At 42.6% G+C, this 25,676-nt stretch overlaps 1 protein-coding gene across 2 annotated transcripts in view; it reads right to left on the reverse strand.

Moving 5' to 3' along the window:
- The window catches only part of LOC100196824 (inositol 1,4,5-trisphosphate receptor type 2), a 150,663-nt gene that overhangs the window by 20,183 nt on the left and 104,804 nt on the right, over positions 1-25,676 (reverse strand). For both annotated transcript variants that reach the window (XM_014125393.2, XM_014125392.2), the window contains exons 46-52: positions 19,737-19,862; positions 18,925-19,117; positions 18,703-18,828; positions 13,011-13,186; positions 12,704-12,868; positions 12,065-12,242; positions 143-232 (exon numbers count right to left, since the gene is read on the reverse strand). In XM_014125393.2, the coding sequence (XP_013980868.1) occupies positions 143-232; positions 12,065-12,242; positions 12,704-12,868; positions 13,011-13,186; positions 18,703-18,828; positions 18,925-19,117; positions 19,737-19,862 (1,054 nt within the window). The remainder of the gene's footprint in view (positions 1-142; positions 233-12,064; positions 12,243-12,703; positions 12,869-13,010; positions 13,187-18,702; positions 18,829-18,924; positions 19,118-19,736; positions 19,863-25,676) is intronic.

Below are 25,676 nucleotides of genomic sequence, written 5' to 3' on the forward strand. Positions count from 1 at the left end.
TTTAGTTGGCTAAACGGAATTGACATGGAGAGTTCTAAAGCCTGCTGCAGTGTCAATTATACACAGAGGAAAATGCTAATGAGACAAGGGGAGAATACCTTTTCAGGGGGTCATTTTAGAGACTTAGTTGGTGATAACTTACTGGTGACAGACGTGGGTAAGGAGTCTGGGCAGCCGTCTTTCAAACACTTGTCGGAGGGAGCTCGGCCATCTTTTAGCGTTTCCAGTTTCCCTAAAAGCAGGAAAATAAGCAAATCCAACTGAAAACAAAATAATAGGACAGTATACAGAAATTATTCTGAGTAGGTTAGAGAGAAAAAACGCTTGAAGGTTCTCATCAATATTTCATAATCTATAAACGTTATTAAAAAGGTCGCAGCAAAACAAGGAGCAGACATGCCCCTTTTGTCATGGAGGATAGATCTGTTATCCATTCATAACCAGTCATGATAGACTCAACATGAATCACATTCGCAGTAGTTGTGTACCCAGCACATAACAGCAGATGCAGGCCGGTGGCTATGTGTGTTTGAAAATACTGACATTTCAACAGGCCCTTCATATCCTTTTCAACAGTGCTTGACTGTGATAATGAGAGACAGGCAGAGTGAAGAGGTCCACACCTGGGCTGGAGAGTCATGACCAGGGACCCTTGAGACCATAACAGGGAGTAGAGAAGCTGGGGAGATGGGGCAGGGTGTTCCCCCCTCCTCGCCAATACTAAAACATAACGTTGTCACAACATTATAAATAGGTTGTGAGAAGGCTGGTTATGACATTGACCACGTTTACATGCGCAAAGTAGTCCGGATAGTAGCTCATAACCCACTTAAGGTCTTATTTGGGATAAGCCGTTAACATGCACCTTTGATATCCTGCTCACGAGTATCCCTGTCTCCAGAAATAAACAGAATATTCCTAATTGAAGTTCATATGGGTTAAATGGAATAGTAACTGAAATGTGGACACTGATTGTGGGCCTATAACCTCTCACATGTAAAATAATATAATATTAACTCCTGCAGAATTATGCATTTCTTGCAGTAAAATTATACAACAAATATTAATTTTGTCTTGGGAACAGGAGTGGAGAAATATTATTTATTTCATTGAACATCTCGAGAAAATGTGAATGCACGTGTAAAGTGTTATCTTTGACATTGTTATGCAAACAGACAGTATTTCAACCACATATAATATGTACCCAAAACCAACTGAAGACTTATCAGAAATGTGTCTCATCGTTTTCTCAGCTTTTCATTTCCTTAAAACCGGTCAAACTGATGACATTTGGACATTTTGCACAGGAACAATCTTTCCACTGTTTTGGAGTTATTGCGTTTTACGGTCCCTAAACGAAACAGACAACTTTACCGTTGTTAACTAGATTACTAATGTATTAATTTTATCAATATAAGAGATTCTGGTGAACACTAATTTATTTAGTCTTCTAGGGCAAAATGTTACGACAGAAGAGAAGTTGCATGTATCTAACTATAGTTGACAAACAAATGACCTACCAAATGTTGGAAATTATAAGCAGAAACGTATTTAAATTAGGGGTGAAAGTAGCATAAGCAAGTAGTCTAAAATGTCCAGTACGGAGTATCAGCAAAACAAATTATTATGGCATTATTATGATGGATGGAACTACTTTTTAAAGTGATGTTTGACAATCAGATGAAAACATCACACAATGGGATGCATAAAACAGTCTGCAATAAACAACAGTAAATGGGATGTTTACATGCCACAGTATTCCATCGAAGATCAGAATATCCCAGGCATTTTATGCAGGTTTCTCATAACCGGGATACAAACTTTTTCAGGTGATTGTGAACAGGATATGATGTTTATACGCGTCAACTCGATAATTGAGTATACCGAATAATAATGGGATATTGGTGTGCATGTAAACGTAGCCACTTGTGAGAACGTCTCAAATTGATTGGTCACATATAGTGACTTGGAGACAACTTTGTGACAACCAATTTTGTCTAATAGGGTCCATGCCTGGAGCTTGTTTTCTCGTAAGAGATTCTACTATATACCCATCTCATAACCCTCTCTCTTCGCTGCTTCAGATTGTCCCAAACATACATTTTCTTTTCAGGCACATTTCAATAAACCCAAATAATTTCACCATCAAACAGTTTGTCCCAAGCGTCACCTATGGCCAATGGACTGTGTGATATAACACTCACATAAAGAGGTAATATGCATTACAAACCTGGGTAAACGGACAAACATGATTTAAGAAAATTAACTGCAATTTAAAGAGCCCAGTTGACTGTCTTTTAGCTAGGTCTTTTTCATTTGTCAAAAGTTGCACTAAGAATTGCAGTGCCCTCAGACAGAGACACAGACACACCCCCACCCCCCAGCCCAGTGGGTTACATAAGAGTGCTGCGCTGCACAGCCACTGCTCCAGATTATGCAACAGGTGCACATGTGCTGGCAGGTTCTCTCCGTCTGACTGCCCGAGCGCTGTGCAAGGGCACGTACACACGCCCACACAGACACACTCTCGCATGCATGCACTCATGCTCTGGAAAGCTCTCACACATACATAGCCAAATTGGGAACTGAGCAAAGGCATAGGCTATTCATTCTGCATGCAAATATGTATTAAGGTACAGCGCATTCAGAAAGTATTCTTACCCCTTGACCTACTCCACATTTTTTTGTGTTATAGACTGAATATAATTTTTGACTTTTTTAAATTTAGCCCAAATAATAATAATAAAAAATGAAATACAGTGTTGGAAAAATAACCCAAATGGAGTGTTTGAGTTTAGTGAGTGCGCCAGATCAGAGGCAGAAGGGATGACCAGGGACGTTCTCTTGATAAGTGTGTGAATTATAAAATTGTCCTGCTAAGTATTCAAAATGTAACGAGTAATTTTGGGTGTCAGGGAAAATGTATGGATTAAAAAGTATATGATTTTCTTTAGGAATATAGTGGAGTAAAAGTAAAAGTTGTCAAAAATACAAATAGTAAAGATCTCCCTTAAAACTACTTAAGTAAAAATACTTGAAAGTATTCATACCCGAGTCAATATCACTTCTGGCAATGATTACAGCTGTAAGTCTTTCTGGGTAAGTCTTTAAGAGCTTTACACACCTGGATAGCACAATATTTGTTTATTCTTCAATCTCTGTCAAGTTGGTTGTTGATCATTGCTAGACAGCCATTTTCAAGTTGCCATAGATTTATAAGCCAATTTAAGTCAAATCTTTAACTAGCCCACTCAGGAACATTCAATGGCATCTTGGTAAGCAGATCTAGTCTATATATGGCCTTGTGTTTAAGGTTATGGTACTGCTAAAAGGTGAATTAATCTTCCAGTGTCTGTTGGAAAGCAGACTGAACCAAGTTTTCCTCTATGATTTTGCATGTGCTTACATCTATTTAGTTTATTTTTATCAAAAAAAAACTCCCTAGTCCTTGCCAATGATAAGCATACCCATAACATGATGCTGCCACCATGCTTGAAAATACGAAGAGTGGTACTCAGTGACGTGTTGGATTTGCCCCAAACATAACGCTTTGTATTCAGTCCTCCCAGCTGCCCACTGCACTGAGGCTAGGAAACACTGTCACCACCGATAAATCCACGATAATTGAGAATTTCAATAAGCATTTTTCTACCGCTGGCCATGCTTTCCACCTGGCTACCCCTACCCCGGTCAGCAGCTCTGCACCCCCCACAGCAACTTGCCCAAGCTTCCCCCATTTCTCCTTCACCCAAATACAAATAGCTGATGTTCTGAAAGACCTGCAAAATCTGGACCCATACAAATCAGCTGGGCTAGACAATCTGGACCCTCTCTAAAAGTATCTGCCACAATTGTTGCAACCCCTATTACTAGCCTGTTCAACCTCTCTTTCGTATCGTCTGAGATCCCCAAAGATTGGAAAGCTGCCACAGTCAACCCCCTCTTCAAAGGAGGAGACACTCTAGACTCAAACTGTTACAGACCTATATCTATTCTACCCTGCCTTTCTAAGGGCTTCGAAATCCAAGTTAACAAACAGATCACCGAACATTTCAAATCCCACTGTACCTTCTCCGCTATGCAATCAGGTTTCCGAGCTGGTCACGGGTGCACCTCAGCCACGCTCAATGTCCTAAACGATATCATAACCGCCATCGATAAAAGACAATACTGTGCAGCCGTATTCATCGACCTGGCCAAGGCTTTTGACTCTGTCAATCACAGCATTTTCATCGGCAGACTCAACAGCCTTGGTTTCTCAAATGACTGCCTCGCCTGGTTCACCAACTACTTCTCAGACAGAGTACAGTGTGTCAAATCAGAGGGCCTGGTGTCCGGACCTCTGGCAGTCTATGGGGGTGCCACAGGGTTCAATTCTCGGGCCGATTCTTTTCTCTGTATACGTCGATGATGTCGGTCTTGCTGCTGGTGATTCTCTGATCCACCTCTACGCAGACGACACTATTCTGTATACTTCTGGCCCTTCTTTGGACATTGTGCTAACTAACCTGGGGCGGCAGGTAGCCTAGTGGTTAGAGCGTTGGACTAGTAACCAAAAGGTTGCAAGATCGAATCCCCGAGCTGACAAGGTAAAGATCTGTCATTCTGCCCCTGAACAAGGCAGTTAACCCACTGTTCCTAGGCTGTCATTGAAAATACAAATGTGTTCTTAACTGACTTGCCTAGTTAAATAAAGGTGAAATAAAAAATAAAAAAATAAAAAAAAGTACATTTCTTGGCACATTTTTTGCAGTTTTACTTTAGTGCCTTATTGAAAACAGGATGTAGAGTCGTGACCAAAGGTTTTGAGAATGACACAAATATTAAATTTCACAAAGTCTGCTGCCTCAAATTGTATGATGGCAATTTGCATATACTCCAGAATGTTATGAAGAGTGATCAGATGAATTGCAATTTATTTGCAAAGTCCCTCTTTGCCATGCAAATGATCTGAATCCCCCAAAAACATTTCCACTGGATTTCAGCCCTGCCACAAAAGGACCAGCTGACATCATGTCAGTGATTCTCTCGTTAACACAGGTGTGAGTGTTGACAAGGACAAGGCTGGAGATCACTCTGTCATGCTGATTGATTTTGAATAACAGACTGGAAGCTTCAAAAGGAGGGTGGTGCTTGGAATCATTATTCTTCCTCTGTCAAACATGGTTACCTGCAAGGAAACATTTACGTCATTTAGCAGACGCTCTTATCCAGAGCGACTTACAAATTGGTGCATTCACCTTATTATATCCAGTGGAACAACCACTTTACAATCGTAAAGTGGTTGTGCCAGGGCAGCGAACAGTTTTGACTGGGCTGAGCGGGAACTGTGCTTCCGCCGAGGTAGGGGGGCCAGCAGGCCAGAGGTGGATGAACGCAGTGCCCTTGTTTGGGTGTAGGGCCTGATCAGAGCCTGAAGGTACGGAAGTGCCGTTCCCCTCACAGCTCCGTAGGCAAGCACCATGGTCTTGTAGCAGATGCGAGCTTCAACTGGAAGCCAGTGGAGTGTGCGGAGGAGCGGGGTGATGTGAGAGAACTTGGGCTGCGGCGTTCTGGATGAGTTGTAGGGGTTTAATGGCACAGGCAGGGAGCCCCGCCAACAGCGAGTTGCAGTAATCCAGACGGGAGATGACAAGTGCCTGGATTAGGACCTGCGCCGCTTCCTGTGTAAGGCAGGGTCGTACTCTGCGAATGTTGTAGAGCATGAACCTACAGGATCGGGTCACAACACGTGCCTTCATCATTGCTTTGCACAAAAAGGGCTTCACAGGCAAGGATATTGCTGCCAGTAAGATTGCACCTAAATCAACCATTTATCGGATCATCAAGAACTTCAAGGAGAGCGGTTCAATTGTTGGGAAGCAGGCTTCAAGGCGCCCAAGAAAGTCCAGCAAGCGCCAGGATCATCTCCTAAAGTTGATTCAGCTGCGGGATCGGGGCACCACCAGTACAGAGCTTGCTCAGAAATGGCAGCAGGCAGGTGTGAGTGCATCTGCATGCACAGTGAGGCGAATACTTTTGGAGGATGGCCTGGTGTCAAGAAGGGCAGCGAAGAAGCCACTTCTCTCCAGGAAAAACATCAGGGACAGACTGATATTCTGCAAAAGGTACAGGGATTGGACTGCTGAGGACTGGGGTAAAGTCATTTTCTCTGATGAATCCCCTTTCCGATTGTTTGGGGCATCCGGAAAAAAGCTTGTCCGGAGAAGACAAGGTGAGCGCTACCATCAGTCCTGTGTCATGCCAACAGTAAAGCATCCTGAGACCATTCATGTGTGGTGTTGCTGCTTCTCAGCCAAGGGAGTGGGCTCACTCACAATTCTGCCTAAGAACACAGCCATTAATAAAGAATGGTACCAACGCATCCTCCGAGAACAACTTCTCCCAACCATCCAGGAACAGTTTGGTGACGAACAATGCCTTTTCCAGCATGATGGAGCACCTTGCCATAAGGCAAAAGTGATAACTAAGTGGCTCGGGGAACAAAACATTGAATATTTTGGGTCAATGGCCAGGAAACTCCCCAGACCTTAATCCCATTGAGAACTTGTGGTCAATCCTCAAGAGGCGGGTGGACAAAAGACAACCCACAAATTCTGACAAACTCCAAGCATTGATTATGCAAGATTGGGCTGCCATCAGTCAGGATGTGGCCCAGAAGTTAATTGACAGCATGCCAGGGCGGATTGCAGAGGTCTTGAAAAAGAAGGTTCAACACTGCAAATATTGACTTTGCATCAACTTCATGTAATTGTCAATAAAAACCTTTGACACTTATGAAATGCTTGTAATTATACTATTATATTATATTCCATAGTAACATCTGACAAAAATATCTAAAGACACTGAGGCAGCAGACTTTGTGAAAATTAATATTTGTGTCATTCTCAAAACTTTTGGCCACGACTGTATGTTTTGAAATATTATTTTTCTGTACAGAGCTTCCTTCTTTTAGGTTAGTATTGTGGAGTAACTACAATGTTGATCCATCTTCAGTTTTCTCCCATCACAGCCATTAAACTCGGCAACTGTTTAAAAGTCCCGTGTGGCTCAGTTGGTAGAGCATGGTGTTTGCAATGCCAGGGTTGTGGGTTCGATTCCCACGGGGGACCAGTACGGGGAAAAAAATTTATGAAATGTATGCATTCACTACTGTAAGTCGCTCTGGATAAGAGCGTCTGCTAAATGACTAAAATGTAAATGTAAGTCCCATTGGCCTAACGGCAAAATGGCTGAGCGGTTTCCTTCCTCTCTGGCAACGAAGTTAGGATGCACACCTATATATTTTTTGTGACTGGGTGTGATGACATACCATTCAAAGTGTAATTAATAACTTCACCATGCTCAAAGGGATATTCAATGTCTGCTTTTTTTCTATCTACCAATAGGTGCCCTTCTTTGCGAGGCATTGGAAAACCTCCCTAGTCTTTGTGGTTGAATCAGTGTCTGAAATTCACAAATCGACTGAGGGACCTTACAGATAAGTGTACATGTGGGGTACAGAGATGAGGTAGTCATTTAAAAATGTTAAACACTATTATTGCACAGAGAGTGAGTCCATGCATCTTATTGTGTGACTTATTAAAGCACATTTTTGACTCCTGAACTTATTTAGGCTTGCCATAACTAAGGGGTTGAATACTTGACTGAAAACATTTCAGCTTTTCATTTTTCATTCATTAAAAAAAAAATAATAATCTACAAACACAATTCCATTTTGACATTATGGGGTATTGTGTGTAGGCCAGTGACACACAATCTTGATTTAATAAATGTTAAATTCAGGCAATAACAAAATGTGACTAGTTTCAGGAAACTAGGCGTATGTCGCACTTCACAGGAGAGGCATTTGAATGTAAACATGTACTTTTTTATCAAAATGCGTTTTTTGGCAGAAATGCCTTCTGGAACATGTGAACTTTCATGTACCTTAATAAGAAACTTGTATGCCATCTGTAAATACGAATAAAATGGTTAAATTACGAGCCCAGTTGGTTTAGCCAAGGAAAAAGACAAACTTTCCAGCTTGCCATCATTGGCTGAAACAATGGATAGGCTGGACATGCCGATAGAGGAGTTCAGATTGGTCTGCCATGAAGCTAACATGTTTCTGTCTATAACATGAGCTGCTCAGTATGTGTATATAATCCTTTCTACCGCAGCTTTTTTGAAAGATATCATGAATAACTGCAAAAGTGCTGCACTGAATTTAACAGACGCTATTGACAAAGATCAGTGGGAAAAGGTTGTGATGGACTACTTACTGGAGGACGATGGTGCAATGCTGACTCTGACAATGAGGAAATCCCTGATTTTGGTAAAAACATCTTCACTGAACGAGATATTGTAGAGTCTTCTGATGACAGTGATGGGGAAGAAATCGCGATCAACAGTGTTGTTGTCACGAAGATGTTGACCGAGTTTTGAAATCAGTAGAATGCCCGGTGGAAGCAGAGTATGATAGTTAAGGAGCTAGAGAAAATAATGTGGTTTGAGTGCAAATATGTGGAGGGAGTCAAAAAGAGAACACAGAAAGCTTTTGTATAAATCACCTGTCTCCGGATTACATCTTCAAACTAAGGGCTACCATGACATCCGTGACAGAGAGGGAGAAGTGTTCATCCATGTATACATACGGGTAAAAGTCTAGCTATCTACACTTTCAGATGTTATACATTTCTAATTTTGTCAGAAAATCATTTTTATTGCAAGTTAAAGTGTACTGTTAGCTGGCTTGCTCGCTAACTAACGTTACGAATATGATCTGTTTAGTAATATTATTAGTATCTCAAAAATCCATTGCATTGCTAATTATACGGTCATCTGTACATGTCTAGACAATATTGACCCATCTACTTAGCTAGATGTGGCTGAGGGGTACATTTAAATTGTATTTGATATAGTGTGGGTTTACCAGAGATGGTAATGTGAAGAACAACATGAAGTGCACCAAATTCAGATTAGGATATAGGCCAAGGACTAGATAAAGCATATTTTTTCTAATACTTACACCACTTTTAGTCTTGAAATATTTGGTTGTTTTCTACACTACCTTACTCACTCTGTTTAGCACATGGCCTCACATGTGGATCCTTAAAGAGATGGGTGGGGCTAAGGCTTAAGAGGGTCTGAAAGACACTGAATGGGTGAAGAAAAAGAAGAGCTCTCCAGTAGGTATACCAAAACATTCAAGGACTATTTTCTTAAAAGTGGGGTTCCAAGTTTATCAACTTTCAAAGCAGAATTACTCCCTTTACTCCTCAACTGCAGTGTATGACATACAATTTGCTAGCTCTGAGACTACTTTTATCCAATGTAAAAAACACAATTTCAAATTTTGCTAAATAGAGCCGGTCGGTCACAAATGAGGAAAAAGTCAATGGGTGTGAATACTTTCTGAAGGCACTGTATAAGCGCACACAAACATGCAAGCACAGACAGTCAGTCAACCAAGACAGAGAACAGGTTTATCAAAAACCTTTAGTCTAGTAAACTAGCTATGTATAGTAAACATGTGTTTACTAGTTTTCAATGACAATTCCACATAGCTGTTGTGACAGAAAACAAAAAGTCCATCCTACTGCTCTGTATATCCTGCCTAACCTAATGAGTACTGCAGAGACAAATCAAAACATCAACCTTCTTCAGTTTCAACTGGCGACATCACTAAAATAGATGCTGTTTACTCTCCAACCCCTTTCCACTAATAATTAGCAGAGCGTCTGTGAAGAGAGAGCAGCATGTAATGATAATGGAGCCATCTGTCTCATGAAATACTGCCTGGTGATAACTTCCTGGTGATAACTACCCAGTAGGGCTGGGCGATAGGGGCAAAAACTCATATCTCCATTTGTTCTAAATTATGGGCCGAATCACAATATACACTACACGGCCAACAGTATGTGGACACCCATTCAAATTAGTGGACTTGACTATTTCAGTCACACCCGTTGCTGACATGAGTATAAAATTGAGCACACAGCCATGCAATCTCCATAGACAAACATTAGCAGTAGAATGGCCCGTACTGAAGAGCTCAGTGACTTTCAGCATGGCACCATCATAGGATGCCACCTTTCCAACAAGTCAGTTTGTCAAATGTCTGCCCTGCTAGAGTTGCCCCGGTCAACTGTAAGTGCTATTATTGTTTAGTGGAAACGTCTAGGAGCAACAACAGCTCAACCACAAAGTGGTAGTCCACACAAGCTCACAGAACGGGACCGCTGAAGCGCGTAACGTCTAAAAATGGTCTGTCCTCAGTTGCAACACTCACTACCGAGTTTCAAACTGCCGGAGTGGTGTAAAGCTCACCACCATTGGACTCAGTGGAAATGCGTTCTCTGGAGTGATGAATCACGCTTCACCATCTGGCAGTCCGACGGACAAATCTGGACTTGGAGGATGCCAGGAGAACGCTACCTGCCCCAATGCATAGTGCCAACTAAAGTGTGGTGGAGGAGGAATATTTTTTTTTGCAATAATCACAGATCTGTCTTTCAGGTCTGTCTATAAAAATACCCTTTTTGTTACAAATTTAACCAGAAACATGCATAATGCACCTTCACTAATAATGCAGCAGGCATTATAGAAAATTAACACCGATCTCATAAACAATCTCTCAAGCACAAGTCCACGTGCTAATGAGTAGCCTGCTAATCTTTATATTTGAAGTTTAGCCAACTTGGATCTATTTGCTAGCTAACAAGGTAAAAGAGTTGAATTGTTATGAACACAGCATTCTGTCCTTCTCCAAATGTTTGAACAGCATGCTAGCCTGTCCACTTTGCTCAGATGTTGAAATCAAGTGGCCTACCATATTTCTCAGAATGAGAACCAGTTGGCAATTCCTTATATAATTGATTTCTGCTTATTGCACGTTTATAAAACACGGACTAAACAGCCAGTATAACAATCTTTACTTGACTAAAAGGCTGAGAGCGATACGTGGTAGCGTAATGCACGCAACAAACTGGCCATTATTTTTCCAGAATTAATGTTCATTGACACATCCATTTTAGTAGTGTCTGCGCCGCTCGAAGTTTGAGGAGTTGAAACATAAACAGGGTATGGTTCGAAAGGTTAACTTCTCCTCTATTACAGTAAAATAATGTCTCCATGTGTTTCGGTGTCCATATGACCCATTCTGTTGGACCAAACATAAAATGCAAATAGCGAAACCATTTGTCAGAGTGGGCTTGGGTGTGTATGTAAACCATAGAGAAAGAGGAGAAGCAAGAGGTTTCACTCTTGCCAGAATCTGTCCAAAATAAGCCCAATTCTTTTATATGCGCTTATTTTGAACCGACGCTTGTCGCCTGCCTTCCGCCTTTGGGACAACAACTGCTATTGCTAGGGCAGAGACATAAGCATCTCGTCATTATATACATATATCTGGAATAAATGGGAAGGTGCACACAGTACAGAAGGAGCGAACGAGACCAAAAAGACAACAAGCGGACATAAACACTCATAAAAATGAAAAATACAAAAAACCTTGATTCTGCGATACAGACATATGGATTAACGTGCAAAAATCACACAGCCCTTCTACCTAGTGGGCAAAATGAATTGCACTGACGTCATTATTAGATAGTGGTCAGATTGTATACTGGCTGTATGAGGAAGTTCTTACGATCGAGGGACATAGAATTGGCCAGTCAGGTGTGGGTATTGAAGGGCAGGTGTGGGTGGCAGGACTAATGGGGAGACTATGTGGCCACAGTCCAGTGTAAGAGGTGTTCGGGAGCAACATCAGAGATCATGTACCTTATACTTTGCAGTGACAATATCAGCGATCAGCAGAACAGGCTGAGGAGGGTGGGGTAGTGTGGGGGAACAGGGGGGGTGACAGAGCAGAGTAAATGGGCAGAGACCTAGAGTAGTATAGGGGTTGAGGAACATTGGGTACTAGTACTAATTGAACAGGGGTAAAAGTGCAGAGACCAAGGGTAGGGTATAGAGGCAAAGGTAGTGAGTAGGGGGTGACGGTGGTTTACAGTGCAGGCACCTAGGATAGAGTACAAGGTTCTGGGCTGAAGACAAGGGGACGTCTATGGGTACTGACCTGGCAGACGTTGCACGTCCATGAGGAAGTCATCCTTGAGGAAGAGGAAGCCCACGATGGAGAAGAGGTAGACCAGAATGAGGGCCAGCACAGCCGTGAGGACGATGGAGCGCCCATTACGTGTCACGCTCTTGATCACGTTCAGCAGGGTCTCCTCACGGTTCAGCAGATCAAAAAGCTGAGGGGGACAGACACACAGTCAGACATATGCAGACACAGGGACACACACGGGCACCCACAGCTTTAGGAGAGCTGTAAAGGAACCAGACATCACATAGCTTCCGAACAGCAACAGCAACAGCAAAAATAGGAGAGGATGTGGCTTTCTGCAAATGCAGCTGTGTCTGAAAAACCTGGTTCAAGTGGGGGAACAAGTCGACCATGAAGCTAAATGATGGAACCACACTATAACCACCTGCCGGCATCACATGGCACCAAGAAAGGTCCAGACTTAATCAAGATCACTGTTAAACGTCCATTTTATGTTTTCCGAATAATAACCAAGTACTTTCAAGTTAAATTAATCCAGTTCATTGAATTGGATGGATATTTAAAATTACAAATGAGCAATAATAATATAAAGTTCTTGTATTTTTTTTACTTAAATGGTGAAGTGCTGCAAAGATTGTTTCCACTAACCAGGAAGCTGTAGAAGAACTCATGGACGAAGAGGCCCAGCATACAGACGATGATGTAGCCCACGTGGTAGAGGAAGGGCATGTCCATGACCACCGCCTTGTAGCCCCGCGTGAACGTCCCCTGGTTGCCCACGAAGCTCACCAGGAACACTATCTTATTTAGGAGCTGGAGAGAGGAGAGGAAAGAGGAGGACTGAAAGATGGCTTCAATAGAAGATGATGCTGAGATGACAAAACAAGAGTTTTTAATATTACACTGTACATTTACTTAAAACTATTTTGTCTGTATTTTACTTTAATGTACTTACATTGGCGGCCCCCAGTAGCAGCAGGGTCGGGCCCAGGCCCAATGTGTAAATAGAGCGCAGTATGACAGAGACCAGGAAGGGCCGGACACTCCCTGGTTTGGGCAGGATGAAGAGCATGGCGGTGCACACCACCAACGCCACCCACAGCAGGATGGACACAAAGGGGGGCAGAATGCCTGGGAACGGAGTAAACAAACAAACAAACAACAAATACAGATGAAGACATTGACACTGTTCAGAGAGTTGGCATTTGAAGCCTTTGGGTTCATGTATTATGCAACAGAGCAGAGTGCTTCATTATAGCCTGGTCCCAGATCTGTTTGTGCCGTATTGCCAGTTGGGGACAAGCCTATAGCTAAGTTGCAACTGCCAAGACCGCACAAACAGATCTGGGACCAGTCTAGCACTTGGCACAACACTCTGGGTTCTCTGCCTCTCGAGAGACAGTCACAATAGGCAACAGCGGGGAATGTCAAACAATGGCCCAAAGGGAAGACTGGTGATATCCAAACCACTGACCTCGTGCATCTCATAAACACTTACCTTAGCACATGAACCAACATTTACTGTGATTATCAGGCACATGATCATGTAGAATTCGCCATACAAGATTGGGACTTTCCTTCTGTGCTTAACTTTTTGCATCATGATCTACCTTTAGATTTCGCTATTACTATCATGAAATGAGAAGTCATGTTTCCAGCCACAATCCAGGCTTTAGCCTTCACCTAAGATAAACAGCTTAACTCACTAGTGGATTCCAGAGCCACTTGGGACCCTTTGGGAATTACTGGGTCGTGCTCAGTTGGCATCAAACGGAAGAAAATGGACCAAAAACAGGTAGGGACTAACTGAACATGTCCAATAAGAAACGCTTGCTTTCGTGTTTTTTTTGTTACCATGTGCCCTAAGGGACTGGTCGAAAAAGACGCACCCCCCCTCCCCAACGTCAAAAATATTTTCACATGACCCTTCTCTTGTACTGTAAACCCTGTAGCAACCCTGTGTTCATAAACGTGGATATCGACTTTACGACCTTCAGCATGGTTTTGCCACGCAGGGCTAACAGGCCAGAAGTTTGAGGGTTTGCTGACCACCACGGACGAGCTCACTCTCCCTGCCTGTTTCACTACACTACGATCAGAGCCGGCTGCAGACAATGATCAGCTGGGGGGAAATCTGATTTTCACAATTTGATGCTATATTAAGCAAAAAGGCATGAGGAGGTGTGGTATATGCCTGGATACAGCCCTTAGCCGTGGTATATTGTCCATATACCACAAACTCCCGAGGTGCCTTATTGCTATTATAAACTGGTTACCAACCAAAATAAATATTTTGTCATACCCGTGGTCTGATATACCACGGCTGTCAGCCAAATCAGCATTAAGGGTTCGAACCACCCAGTTTATAATTATATACAAATATATGCAACAAATTTTCCAGAAACAGGTTTCTGTGCCAATGCACCACACACAACCAATAATCAACACAACTGTATACCGATTACCGACTTCGAGCGCTTATCATAATGGTTTGCGTTTTCAACAACACAATCAAGAACAGAATCTAAATTTGTCCCGTGTGGCTCAGTTGGTAAAGCATGGTGTTTGCAACGCCAGGGTTGTGGGTTCGATTCCCACGGGGGACCAGTACGGAGAAAAAAATGTATGAAATGTTTGCATTCACTACTGTAAGTCGCTCTGGATAAGAGCATCTGCTAAATGACTAAAATGTAAATGTAAATAAAATAAAAAAATGAAAATACATCCCTCCCTACTCAGCATCGATGGTTTGGTTTGACAATCTCCAAATGTCATTACTATTTTGGTGTTTCTCTTTCCATTAATCGAATGGCAGTTGCACAGTTCGGATGCTGGAATTCTATTAGAGTGGAGTGGATGAACATGCACAGATCGCCTACAGGAGACTTTTCAAGTAGTATAATCAGATGAGAATATTGTGACTAGTTGTGTTTATGCCACACACAAAAGGTAATACATTTAAAAAGTTAAATGACAAATATTTAGGCTATATTGAAGCGTTAGGGTCTAGGTCGAGGAATGGCTGCTCGTGTTAAGCTTTCCTGAATAACTGGGCCTGCTGGGAGCATAGGCCTGTGGCCAGGGCAACTTGGGATAATGATGATTGGCAACAGACAGCGCATCAGAAGTAAAAATACAGCCAGACTGGCCTGCTACTGTGCCTTTCTGTAAACTGTTGAGAGTAGACCCACTCCTGATCCAAATGGAATGAATGAAATCAAACATTCAAATAACAGTGCTTTTGCGCCATTATTCAAATGACATTTTCACTGCAGTTTACAGCCTAGAGTAGAATTGTGATCACTAGAAAACAATTATGAAATTATTCATTGGATTGTGGTGTTGTAGGCTAGTCTAGGTAGGATCATTTTATAGTCCCTAAAACAAGATCAATAGGGGAGCTTTTTGAGCTGCCTGTCTTCACTGTTCTTTCATGTGCAATGAAGCACCTGGCCTCCACTGCCTATCAGCTATTCCTCTATCTTGTAGATTTATATAGAAAATTGTGACTCGTTTCAGGAAACTAGGCGTAAGTTGCCCTTCACTACTTCACAGGACAGTCATTTGAACAAAAACTTACAATTTTTTTTTTAATCAAAATACGTTTTTTGGCAGAATTGCCTTCAGGAACATGTGAACTTTCATGTGCCTTAACCTCTCTGGTATCATTGGGATGCTAGCGTCCCACCTCGACAACAGCCAGTGAAATTGCAGGGCGCCAAATTCAAACAACAGAAATCCCATAATTAAAATTCCTCAAACATACAAGTATTATACACCATTTTAAAGATAAACTTCTTGTTAATCCAACCACAGTGTCCGATTTCAAAAAGGCTTTACGGCAAAAGCACACCATGCGATTATGTTAGGACAGCGCCTAGCCACAAGAAACCATACAGACATTTTCCAGCCAAGGAGAGGACTCACAAAAGTCAGAAATAGCGATTAAATGAATCACTAACCTTTGATGATCTTCATCTGGTGGCACTCCCAGGACTACATGTTACACAATAAATGTTCGTTTTGTTTGAAAATGTCCCTTTATGTCCAAAAACCTCCGTTTTGTTGGTGCGTTTAGTTCCGTAATCCAAAGGCACAAAGCGAGCTCTCAACATCCAGACGAAAAGTCAAAAAACGTACAATAAAAGTTCGTAGAAACATGTCAAACTATGTTTAAAATCAATCCCCAGGTTGTTTTTGTCATAAATAATCAATAATATTTCAACCGGACAAAAGCTTCGTCAATAGAAAAGGAGAAACAAGAAAGGCCTGATCACGCGCTGGGCTCATGTCTGGACATTTCCACTGACCACTCATTGAACGTGCTGTATCTCCCTCATTTTTCAGAGTAAAAGCCTGAAATAATGCCTAAAGAGACTGGCCACATGTAGAAGAAGCCATAGAGATCGTGAACTGGGTCCTAAGTCTTTGTATGGTGGATAGGCTTTCAATGGAAAAGCAGCCTTTCAAAATAATAGTACTTCCTGGATGGATTTTCCTCAGGTTTTTGCCTGCCATATCAGTTCTGGAAACTTTAGAGTGTTTTCTATCCAAATCTACCAATTATATGCATATCCTAGCTTCTGGGCCTAGGTAGCAGGCAGTTTAATTTGGGCACGCTTTTCATCCAAAATTCCAAATGCTGCCCCCTACCCTAGTGAAGTTAATAACAAACTTGTATGCCATCTGTAAATATGAATATCATTGTTAAATTACGAGCCTAGTTGGTTTAGCCATGGAAAAAAGACCGAAATCTTCCAGGTAGCCATGACTGGCTGAGAAAGTGAGTAGGCTGGACATGCCGATAGAGGAGTTCGGATTGGTCTGCCATGTAGCGAGCTTCGGTCTATAATATGAGCTGGTCAGTATGTGTTGGTAATACTTTCTAACACAGCTTTTTAAAAAAGATATCACGTAGTAGAACTGCATAAGTGTTGCTGTCCACTTTCTGAAGGACCGAGTTTTGAAATATTGGAATTTGAGTATGATAGCTAAGGAGATGGAGAAAATTCTGGTGTTTGACTGCAAATATGCAGATGGAGTCGAAAAGAGATCACACAGAAGGCTCCGCATTACATTTTCAAACTATGGGCAACCATGACATTCGTGACAGAGGTAGAAGCATCCATCCATGTATACGGGTAAGAGAGTCTAGATAGCTACATTTTCAGATATTTCACATTACTAATTTTGTCAGAAAGTAATTTTCATTTCAAGTTAAAGTGTACTGTTAACTAGCTAGCTAAAGTTAATAGGCTGGCTAGCTAGCTAACGTTGTGTGTGATCTGTGTAGTAATATTATTCATATCTCAGAGCCATTTGGATTGCTAGTTAAAGCCTAATGTTAGCTAGCTAACATTGAACCTGTTTGGTTAGCTACCTTCAGATTCATGCAGGGTAGCAACGTTATAAGTTGGGATTATGGTTCATTGTTTAGCTAGCTAGATACATGTCTAAACAAAAGACTGCTAACTATTTCAATAGAATGTTTATGTTGTCACTGCAACAACTTTCGATAGACGTAGCTGGTAAATTCGCTCTGGCTATCTACTCCGATTTCAGAGCACTCGTCTGAGTGTGCCAGAGCGCAGAATAACTGACGAATTTACGAACGCTCAACACACGTTAAATATGGTTGGTGCCAGATAAATTTGGCAAAAAAAGCGTAATTACATTATTGCCAGCAGCACAGTTGCCGTCACCAATGCTCCAGATAACATAAAAACAGCCTAACCAGCTCTGTTAGAGCGAGTAAAATGGTCAGAGTGAGCTGTTCTCTCATTTGTGTCTGGAAGTAGCTAGCAAGCTAGCCAACATTAGCCAGTTAGCTTGGGTGCTTGACTGCTGCTGTTAGGTCAGAATGCTTGGATCAACCCTACTTTTCAGCCAGAGCGTTCAGTGTGCGCTCTGAACGCTCTGAGAATTAAACGCTCTCAATTTTTCGAATGGCCAATCTGGCAACACTCTGAGCTTACGAACACCCAGAGCACACTCAGCCACTGAAGATTAAATTTGCAAACACATCCGTAGTATAAACCAGCCTTTAGTCTTGAAAAACTGTGGTTGTTTAGTACATAGCCTCACATGTGAATCCTTAAAGAGATGGGTGGGGCTAAAGTTTAAAAGGGTGTGAACGATGCTGAATGGGTGTAGACAAAGAAGGGCTTTCCAGTAGTAGTACCAAAACATTCAAGGGCTATTTTCTCAAAAGTGAGGTTACAAGTTTATTAACTTTCAAAGCAGAATTACTTTCCCATTGTTCCTCAACTGTAGTGTATGACATACCATTTTATAGCTCTGAGTCTCTACGTTTATCCAATGTAAAAAACACAATTTCCAATTTTGCTACATAAAGACCGAATCGAGCCCGTCGGTCACAATCAAATTATTTTATGTTTGGTATGATTAACCGATTACAGGTCTAGACACACAATCCAACTACCACTATTGTCACTATGGATAAATGGCAGGATAGACAGTCGACTGGTAGATTATATTGACCGGTGGTATAGTAAGCGTGCAGAAAAGCGTAGTGCATAAGGGAAGTACAAAAACACCTTGATAGGGGAGGCACATGCAAGCAGATGAGGACATTATGTATTTCAAACTGTCCCTAATGAATAAGAACTTGCTGTAGGACATCTCACCTTCATCTCCGTCATCTCCAAAGGGGTAGAAAAGAGCCACGGCCACGTTGACTAGAACGGCTAGGTAGAAAGAGATGCTTCCCCACAGAGAGATGTGCCGAGAGAACCAGAACAGAGCCAGGTTGTCTATAGAGACACGGGACAACTGATTAATGTCCCTGTATCACAATGTAGCCATTATTTCACCACCAGAATTGTTCATCAGTGTAAAATGTATCTTACTGCGTATCTTCTTCTGCCAGCGCATCTCATTGTAGAGGTCATCAAACTGCGTGAAGAAGTCGTTGACCTTGCTGCCCTGGTCGTCCCTCTCGGTTGTAGTGAACACGCGCGTCTTGGACTCCTCTGTCAGGTACTCACAGATGTTGGGCACTGGAAACACTATCTGCTCCATGGTGCGGTCGTGACGCACAATCTGAGGAAAGAACATGATATGATACACCTAAGACTAAGAACAAAAGTAGCTGTACTTTCAGGGGTATATCTAATTGAAATGCATTGCAGGTGTCTACCTCATGAAGCTGGTTTAGAGAATGCCAAGAGTGTGCAAAGCTGTCATCAAGGCAAAGGGTAGCTACTTTGAAGAAATTATGTGATTCCATATGTTATTTCATAGTTTTGATGTCTTTCACTAATATTCTACAATGTAGAAAATAGTAAAAATAAAGAAAAACCCTTGAATGAGTAGCTGTGTCCAAACTTTTGACTGGTACTGTATATTTAAAAATAAGGCCCGAGGAGGTGTGGAATATGGCCAATATACCACAGCTAAGGACTGCTCTTATGCAAGGCGCAATGCAGTTTGCCTGGATACAGCCCATGGCCATATATCACAAACCCCTGAGCAAAAACAAGTGCAGAAGAGGCCTGTAGCTTTCCATCGAGCAAAATTGGATGATTTGGTGTCATTACAACCAAAAACTGGATGAAATAAAAATCATGATGTAATTTCAACTAGTTTTACCCAGTTTTTGCCACTGGATTGAGATAATAGGATGATGTGATTGGATGAAGACTGTCTGGGTGAGGTCTACCTCTATCTGAGCGGTGTGGTTGGCATAGTAACCAAGGGCGTCGTCTGCCTCCGTGTCATCGTTCAGAAGCAGCCCCGCCGCTGGCGGCCTCAAGCTCTGCTGCAGGAACTTGCTGTGTCTGGCTAGCTGAAACACACAAAGTACAGCCAATCAGTCAACACTCAGTACTTCCACTATTACAGCTCTGTCATCGATAATAAAAAGGTGGAATGGGTTTGTTACCCAATCCATTTCAACACCTAATTTTTAAAAACTTCTAAACATTTACATTTTTGTCATTTAGCAGATGCTGAGGAGGAGGTGCGAACAAGGGGGGGGGTGCTGTGGGATTATTTAAGATACTATTTCAAGAGGTAGGGTTTCAGATGTTTTTCGATGATGAGCAGGAGCTGGTTCCACTATTGCGGTGCCAGGACAGAAAAGAGCTTTAACTGGGCTGAGCAGAAGCTGCCCTCCCGTAGGTGTGGGAGGGCCAAGAGACCAGAGGTGGCAGAACGGAGTACTCGGGTTGGAGTGTAGGGTTTTAGCATAGCCTGTAATAAGTATATTGAGAGGATATGTATGTGTATGTGTGACATGCACATGAGTGTGCATGGGCATGCTACTGCAGGAGAGTAACAAAGACAGTCTAATTGTCAAGGACAGACACATGAAGTGTAGAGAGACAGTCCTTACAATGAAACAGACCAGTGAGAGATCATTGCCATTCAGTGAGGCATTCTGATGTCAATCACCAAGCAGAGACATCATTCCCCAAACCATCTGCTCAATACCAAGTCTGTTGTTGACAATGTACTACTTTTCCTCTCTATCCAGTGATGAATGTCTGCCTGCCTATACCTCTTACTGTGGTGATAAACATCAGCGAGGGAGACAGATGATACACTTGTCAGCGGACTCTTTCTTCTCCATCAGGTGAGATGGGGGTGATTCTCAGCTGACTATTTCAGACAGCACACAGCAAACTGGGAACATTCCCAGAACATAAGCTAAGATCCCCATTAAGTTCTAGATAGGGTTTGATCTAACATTAGGATGATATCTTGAACACACACACATTCAAAAAGTATTCAGACCCCTTCGCTTTTTCCACATTTTGTTACAGCCTTATTCTAAAATGGAATGAATAAAAGGTTTTCCTCCACAATCTATACACAATACCCCAAAATGACAAAGCGAAAACAGGTTTTTAGACATGTTTGCAAATGTGTTACAAAAAAAATAATACCTTAGTTACTTAAGTATTCAGACCCTTTGCTATGAGACTCGAAATTGAGCTCAGGTGCATCCTGTTTCCATTGATCATCCTTGAGATGTTTCTACAACTTGTTTGGAGTCCACCTGTGGGGAAATTCAATTGACTGGACATAACTTGGAAAGGCACCTGTCTGTATAAGGATCCCACAGCTGACAGCACATGTCAGAGCAAAAACCAAGCCATGAGGTTAAAGGAATTGTTTGTAGAGCTCCGAGATAGGATTGTGTCGAGGCACAGATCTAGGGAAGGGTACTGCAGTATTGAAGGTCCCCAATAACACAGTGGCCTCCACTCTTAAATGGAAGAAGTTTGGAACCACCAAGACTCTTCCTAGAGCTGACCCACCCAGCCAAACTGAGCAATCGGGGGAAAAGGAACCCAATGGTCACTCTGGCAGAGCTCCAGAGTTCCTCTCTGGAGATGGGAGAAACTTCCAGAAGGACAAACATCTCTGTAGCACTCCACCAATCAGACCTTTATAGTAGAGTGGACAGAGGGAAGCCAATCCTCAGTAAAAGGCACATGACAGGCCGCTTGGAGTTTGTTAAAAAGGCACCTTAAAGGATTCTCAGACCATGAGAAAAAAGATTCTCTGGTCTGATGAAACTTGGCCTGAATGCCAAGCGTCACGGCTGGAGGAAACCTGGAAACATCATTAAGGTGAAGCATGGTAGTGGCAGCTTCATGCTGTGGGGATGTTTTTCAGCGGCAGGGACTGGGAGACTAGTCATGGGTTGAGGGAAAGATGAACGGAGCAAAGTACAGCGAGATCGTTGATGAAAACCTGCTCCAGAGCGCTCAGGACCTCAGACTGGGGCGAAGATTCACCTTCCAACAGGACAACAATCCTAAGCACACAGCCAAGTGACTTCGGGACAAGTCTCTGAATGTCCTCGAGTGGCCCAGCCAGAGCCAGGACTTGAACATCTCTGGAGAGTCCTGACAATAGGTGTGCAGCGATGTTCCCCATCCAACCTGACAAAACTTGAGAGGATCTGCAGAGAAGTATGGGAGAAACTCCCCAAATGCAGGCATGCCAAGCTTGTGGCCTCATATCCAATATTTATTTTATCTTTATTTAACGAGGCAGGTCAGTTAAAAACAAATTCTTATTTACAATGATGGCCTACCGGGGAACAGTGGGTTTACTGCTTTGTTCAGGGGCAGAATGACAGATTTTTACCTTGTCAGCTCAGGTATTTCGGTTACTGGCCCAGCACTCTAACCACTAGGCTACCTGCCGCCCCAAGAAGACTCAAGGCTGTAATCGCTTCCGAATATGCTTCAACAAAGTACGTGTAAAGTGTCTGAATATACTGCTAAAAAAAATAAAGGGAACACTTAAACAACACATCCTAGATCTGAATGAAAGAAATAATCTTATTAAATACTTTTTTCTTTACATAGTTGAATGTGCTGACAACAAAATCACACAAAAATAATCAATGGAAATCCAATTTATCAACCCATGGAGGTCTGGATTTGGAGTCACACTCAAAATTAAAGTGGAAAACCACACTACAGGCTGATCCAACTTTGATGTAATGTCCTTAAAACAAGTCAAAATGAGGCTCAGTAGTGTGTGTGGCCTCCACGTGCCTGTATGACCTCCCTACAATGCCTGGGCATGCTCCTGATGAGGTGGCGGATGGTCTCCTGAGGGATCTCCTCCCAGACCTGGACTAAAGCATCCGCCAACTCCTAGACAGTCTGTGGTGCAACGTGGCGTTGGTGGATGGAGCGAGACATGATGTCCCAGATGTGCACAATTGGATTCAGGTCTGGGGAACGGGCGGGCCAGTCCATAGCATCAATGCCTTCCTCTTGCAGGAACTGCTGACACACTCCAGCCACATGAGGTCTAGCATTGTCTTGCATTAGGAGGAACCCAGGGCCAACCGCACCAGCATATGGTCTCACAAGGGGTCTGAGGATCTCATCTCAGTACCTAATGGCAGTCAGGCTACCTCTGGCGAGCACATGGAGGGCTGTGCGGCCCCCCAAAGAAATGCCACCCCACACCATGACTGACCCACCGCCAAACCGGTCATGCTGGAGGATGTTGCAGGCAGCAGAACGTTCTCCACGGCGTCTCCAGACTCTGTCACGTCTGTCACGTGCTCAGTGTGAACCTGCTTTCATCTGTGAAGAGCACAGGGCGCCAGTGGCGAATTTGCCAATCTTGGTGTTCTCTGGCAAATGCCAAACGTCCTGCACGGTGTTGGGCTGTAAGCACAACCCCCACCTGTGGACGTCGGGCCCTCATACCACCCTCATGGAGTCTGTTTCTGACCGTTTGAGCAGACACATGCACATTTGTGGCCTGCTGGAGGTCATTTTGCAGGGCTCTGGCAGTGCTTCTCCTGCTCCTCCTTGCACAAAGGCGAAGGTAGCTGTCCTGCTGCTGGGTTGTTGCCCTGCTACGGCCTCCTCCACATCTCCTGATGTACTGGCCTGTCTCCTGGTAGCGCCTCCATGCTCTGGACACTACGCTGGCAGACACAGCAAACCTTCTTGCCACAGCTCGCATTGATGTGCCATCCTGGATGAGCTGCACTACCTGAGCCACTTGTGTGGTTTGTAGACTCCGTCTCATGCTACCACTAGAGTGAAAGCACCGCCAGCATTCAAAAGTGAGCAAAACATCAGCCAGGAAGCATAGGAACTGAGAAGTGGTCTGTGGTCCCCACCTGCAGAACCACTCCTTTATTTGGGGTGTCTTGCTTATTCCCTATAATTTCCACCTGTTGTCTATTCCATTTGCACAACAGCATGTGAAATTTATTGTCAATCAGTGTTGCTTCCTAAGTGGACAGTTTGATTTCACAGAAGTGTGATTGACTTGGAGTTACATTGTGTTGTTTAAGTGTTCCCTTTATTTTTTTGAGCAGTGTACTTATGTAAATGTAATATTTTTGTTTTTTTATACATTTTCTAACATTTCTAAAAACCTGTTTTTGCTTTGTCAAAATGGGGTAATGTGTGTAGCTTGATGAGAACATTTTTATTTTTCATCCATTTTAGAATAAGGCTGTAACATAACAAAATGTAGAAAAAGTAAATGGGTCTGAATACTTTCCGAATGCACTGTATTTATTTATCTATGTATGTACAGTACCAGTGGTTGAGAGAATGCTAAGTGGGTGCAAAGCTGTCATCAAGGCAAAGGGTGGCTACTTTGAATAATCTCAAGTATAAAATATATTTTGATTTGTTTAACACTTTTTTGGTTACCACATTATTCCCTGTGTTATTTCATAGTTTTGATGTCTTCACTATTATTCTACAATGTAGAAAAATAGTACAAATAACGAAAAACCCTTGAATGAGGTAAATGTGTCCAAATGTTCTTAACTGACCTGCCTAGTTAAATAAAGGTCAAATAAAAAAATAGCCTATCAGAAGCTTCTAAAACCTTGACATCAATTTCTGGAATTTCAGGCACAGTCAACTTAGTGTAAACTTCTGACCCACTGGAATTGTGACACATAAAAACAAGTTTTAATGACTCCAACCTAAGTGTATGTAAACTTCCGACTTCAACTGTACAGTACCAGTACCATACTTACAGTACCACACTTAGGTTGGAGTCATTAAAACTTGTTTTTCTACCACTCCACACATTTCTTGTTAACAAACTATAGTTTTGGCAAGTCGGTTAGGACATCTACTTTGTGCATGACACAAGTCATTTTTCCAACAATTGTTTACAGACAGATTATTTCACTTATAATTCACTGTGTCACAATTCCAGTGGGTCAGAAGTTTACACACACTAAGTTGACTGTGCCTTTAAACAGCTTGGGAAATTCCGGAAGTTGATGTTATGGCTTTAGAAGCTTCTGATAGGCAAATTTTAATTTTTTTATTTGACCTTTATTTAACTAGGCAGGTCAGTTAAATTCTTATGACGGCCTAGGAACAGTGGGCCTTGTTCAGGGGCAGCTCGGGGATTCGAACTTGCAACCTTTCGATTAATAGTCCAACACTCTAACCACTAGGCTACCCTGCCGCCCCAATCTGAGTCAATTGGAGGAGTACCTGTGGATGTATTTCAAGGCCTAACTTCAAACTCAGTGCCTCTTTGCTTGACATCATGGGAAAATCAAAAGAAATCAGACAAGACCTCAGGAAAAAAAAATTGTAGACCACCACAAGTCTGGTTCATCCTTGGGAGCAATTTCCAAATGCCTGAAGGTACCACGTTCATCTGTACAAACAATAGTACGCAAGAATAAACACCATGGGACCACGCATCCGTCATACCGCTCAGGAAGGAGACGCATTCTGTCTCCTAGAGATGAATGTGCTTTGGTGCGAAAAGTGCAAATCAATCCCAGAACAACAGCAAAGGACCTTGTGAAGATGCTGGAGGAAACAGGTTCAAAAGCATCTATATCCACAGTAAAACGAGTCCTATATCGACATAACCTGAAAGGCCGCTCAGCAAGGAAGAAGCCACTGCTCCAAAACCGCCATAAAAAAGCCATACTACGGTTTGCAACTGCACATGGGGACAAAGATGGTACTTTTTGGAGAAATGTCCTCTGGTCTGATGAAACAAAAATAGAACTGTTTGGCCGTAATGACCATCGTTATGTTTGGAGGAAATAGGGGGACGCTTGCAAGCCGAAGAACACCATCCCAACCGTGAAGCACGGGGGTGGCAGCATCATATTATA

Source organism: Salmo salar, chromosome ssa10 (genome assembly GCF_905237065.1).
Source record: "Salmo salar chromosome ssa10, Ssal_v3.1, whole genome shotgun sequence".
Lineage (NCBI taxonomy): Eukaryota > Metazoa > Chordata > Actinopteri > Salmoniformes > Salmonidae > Salmo > Salmo salar.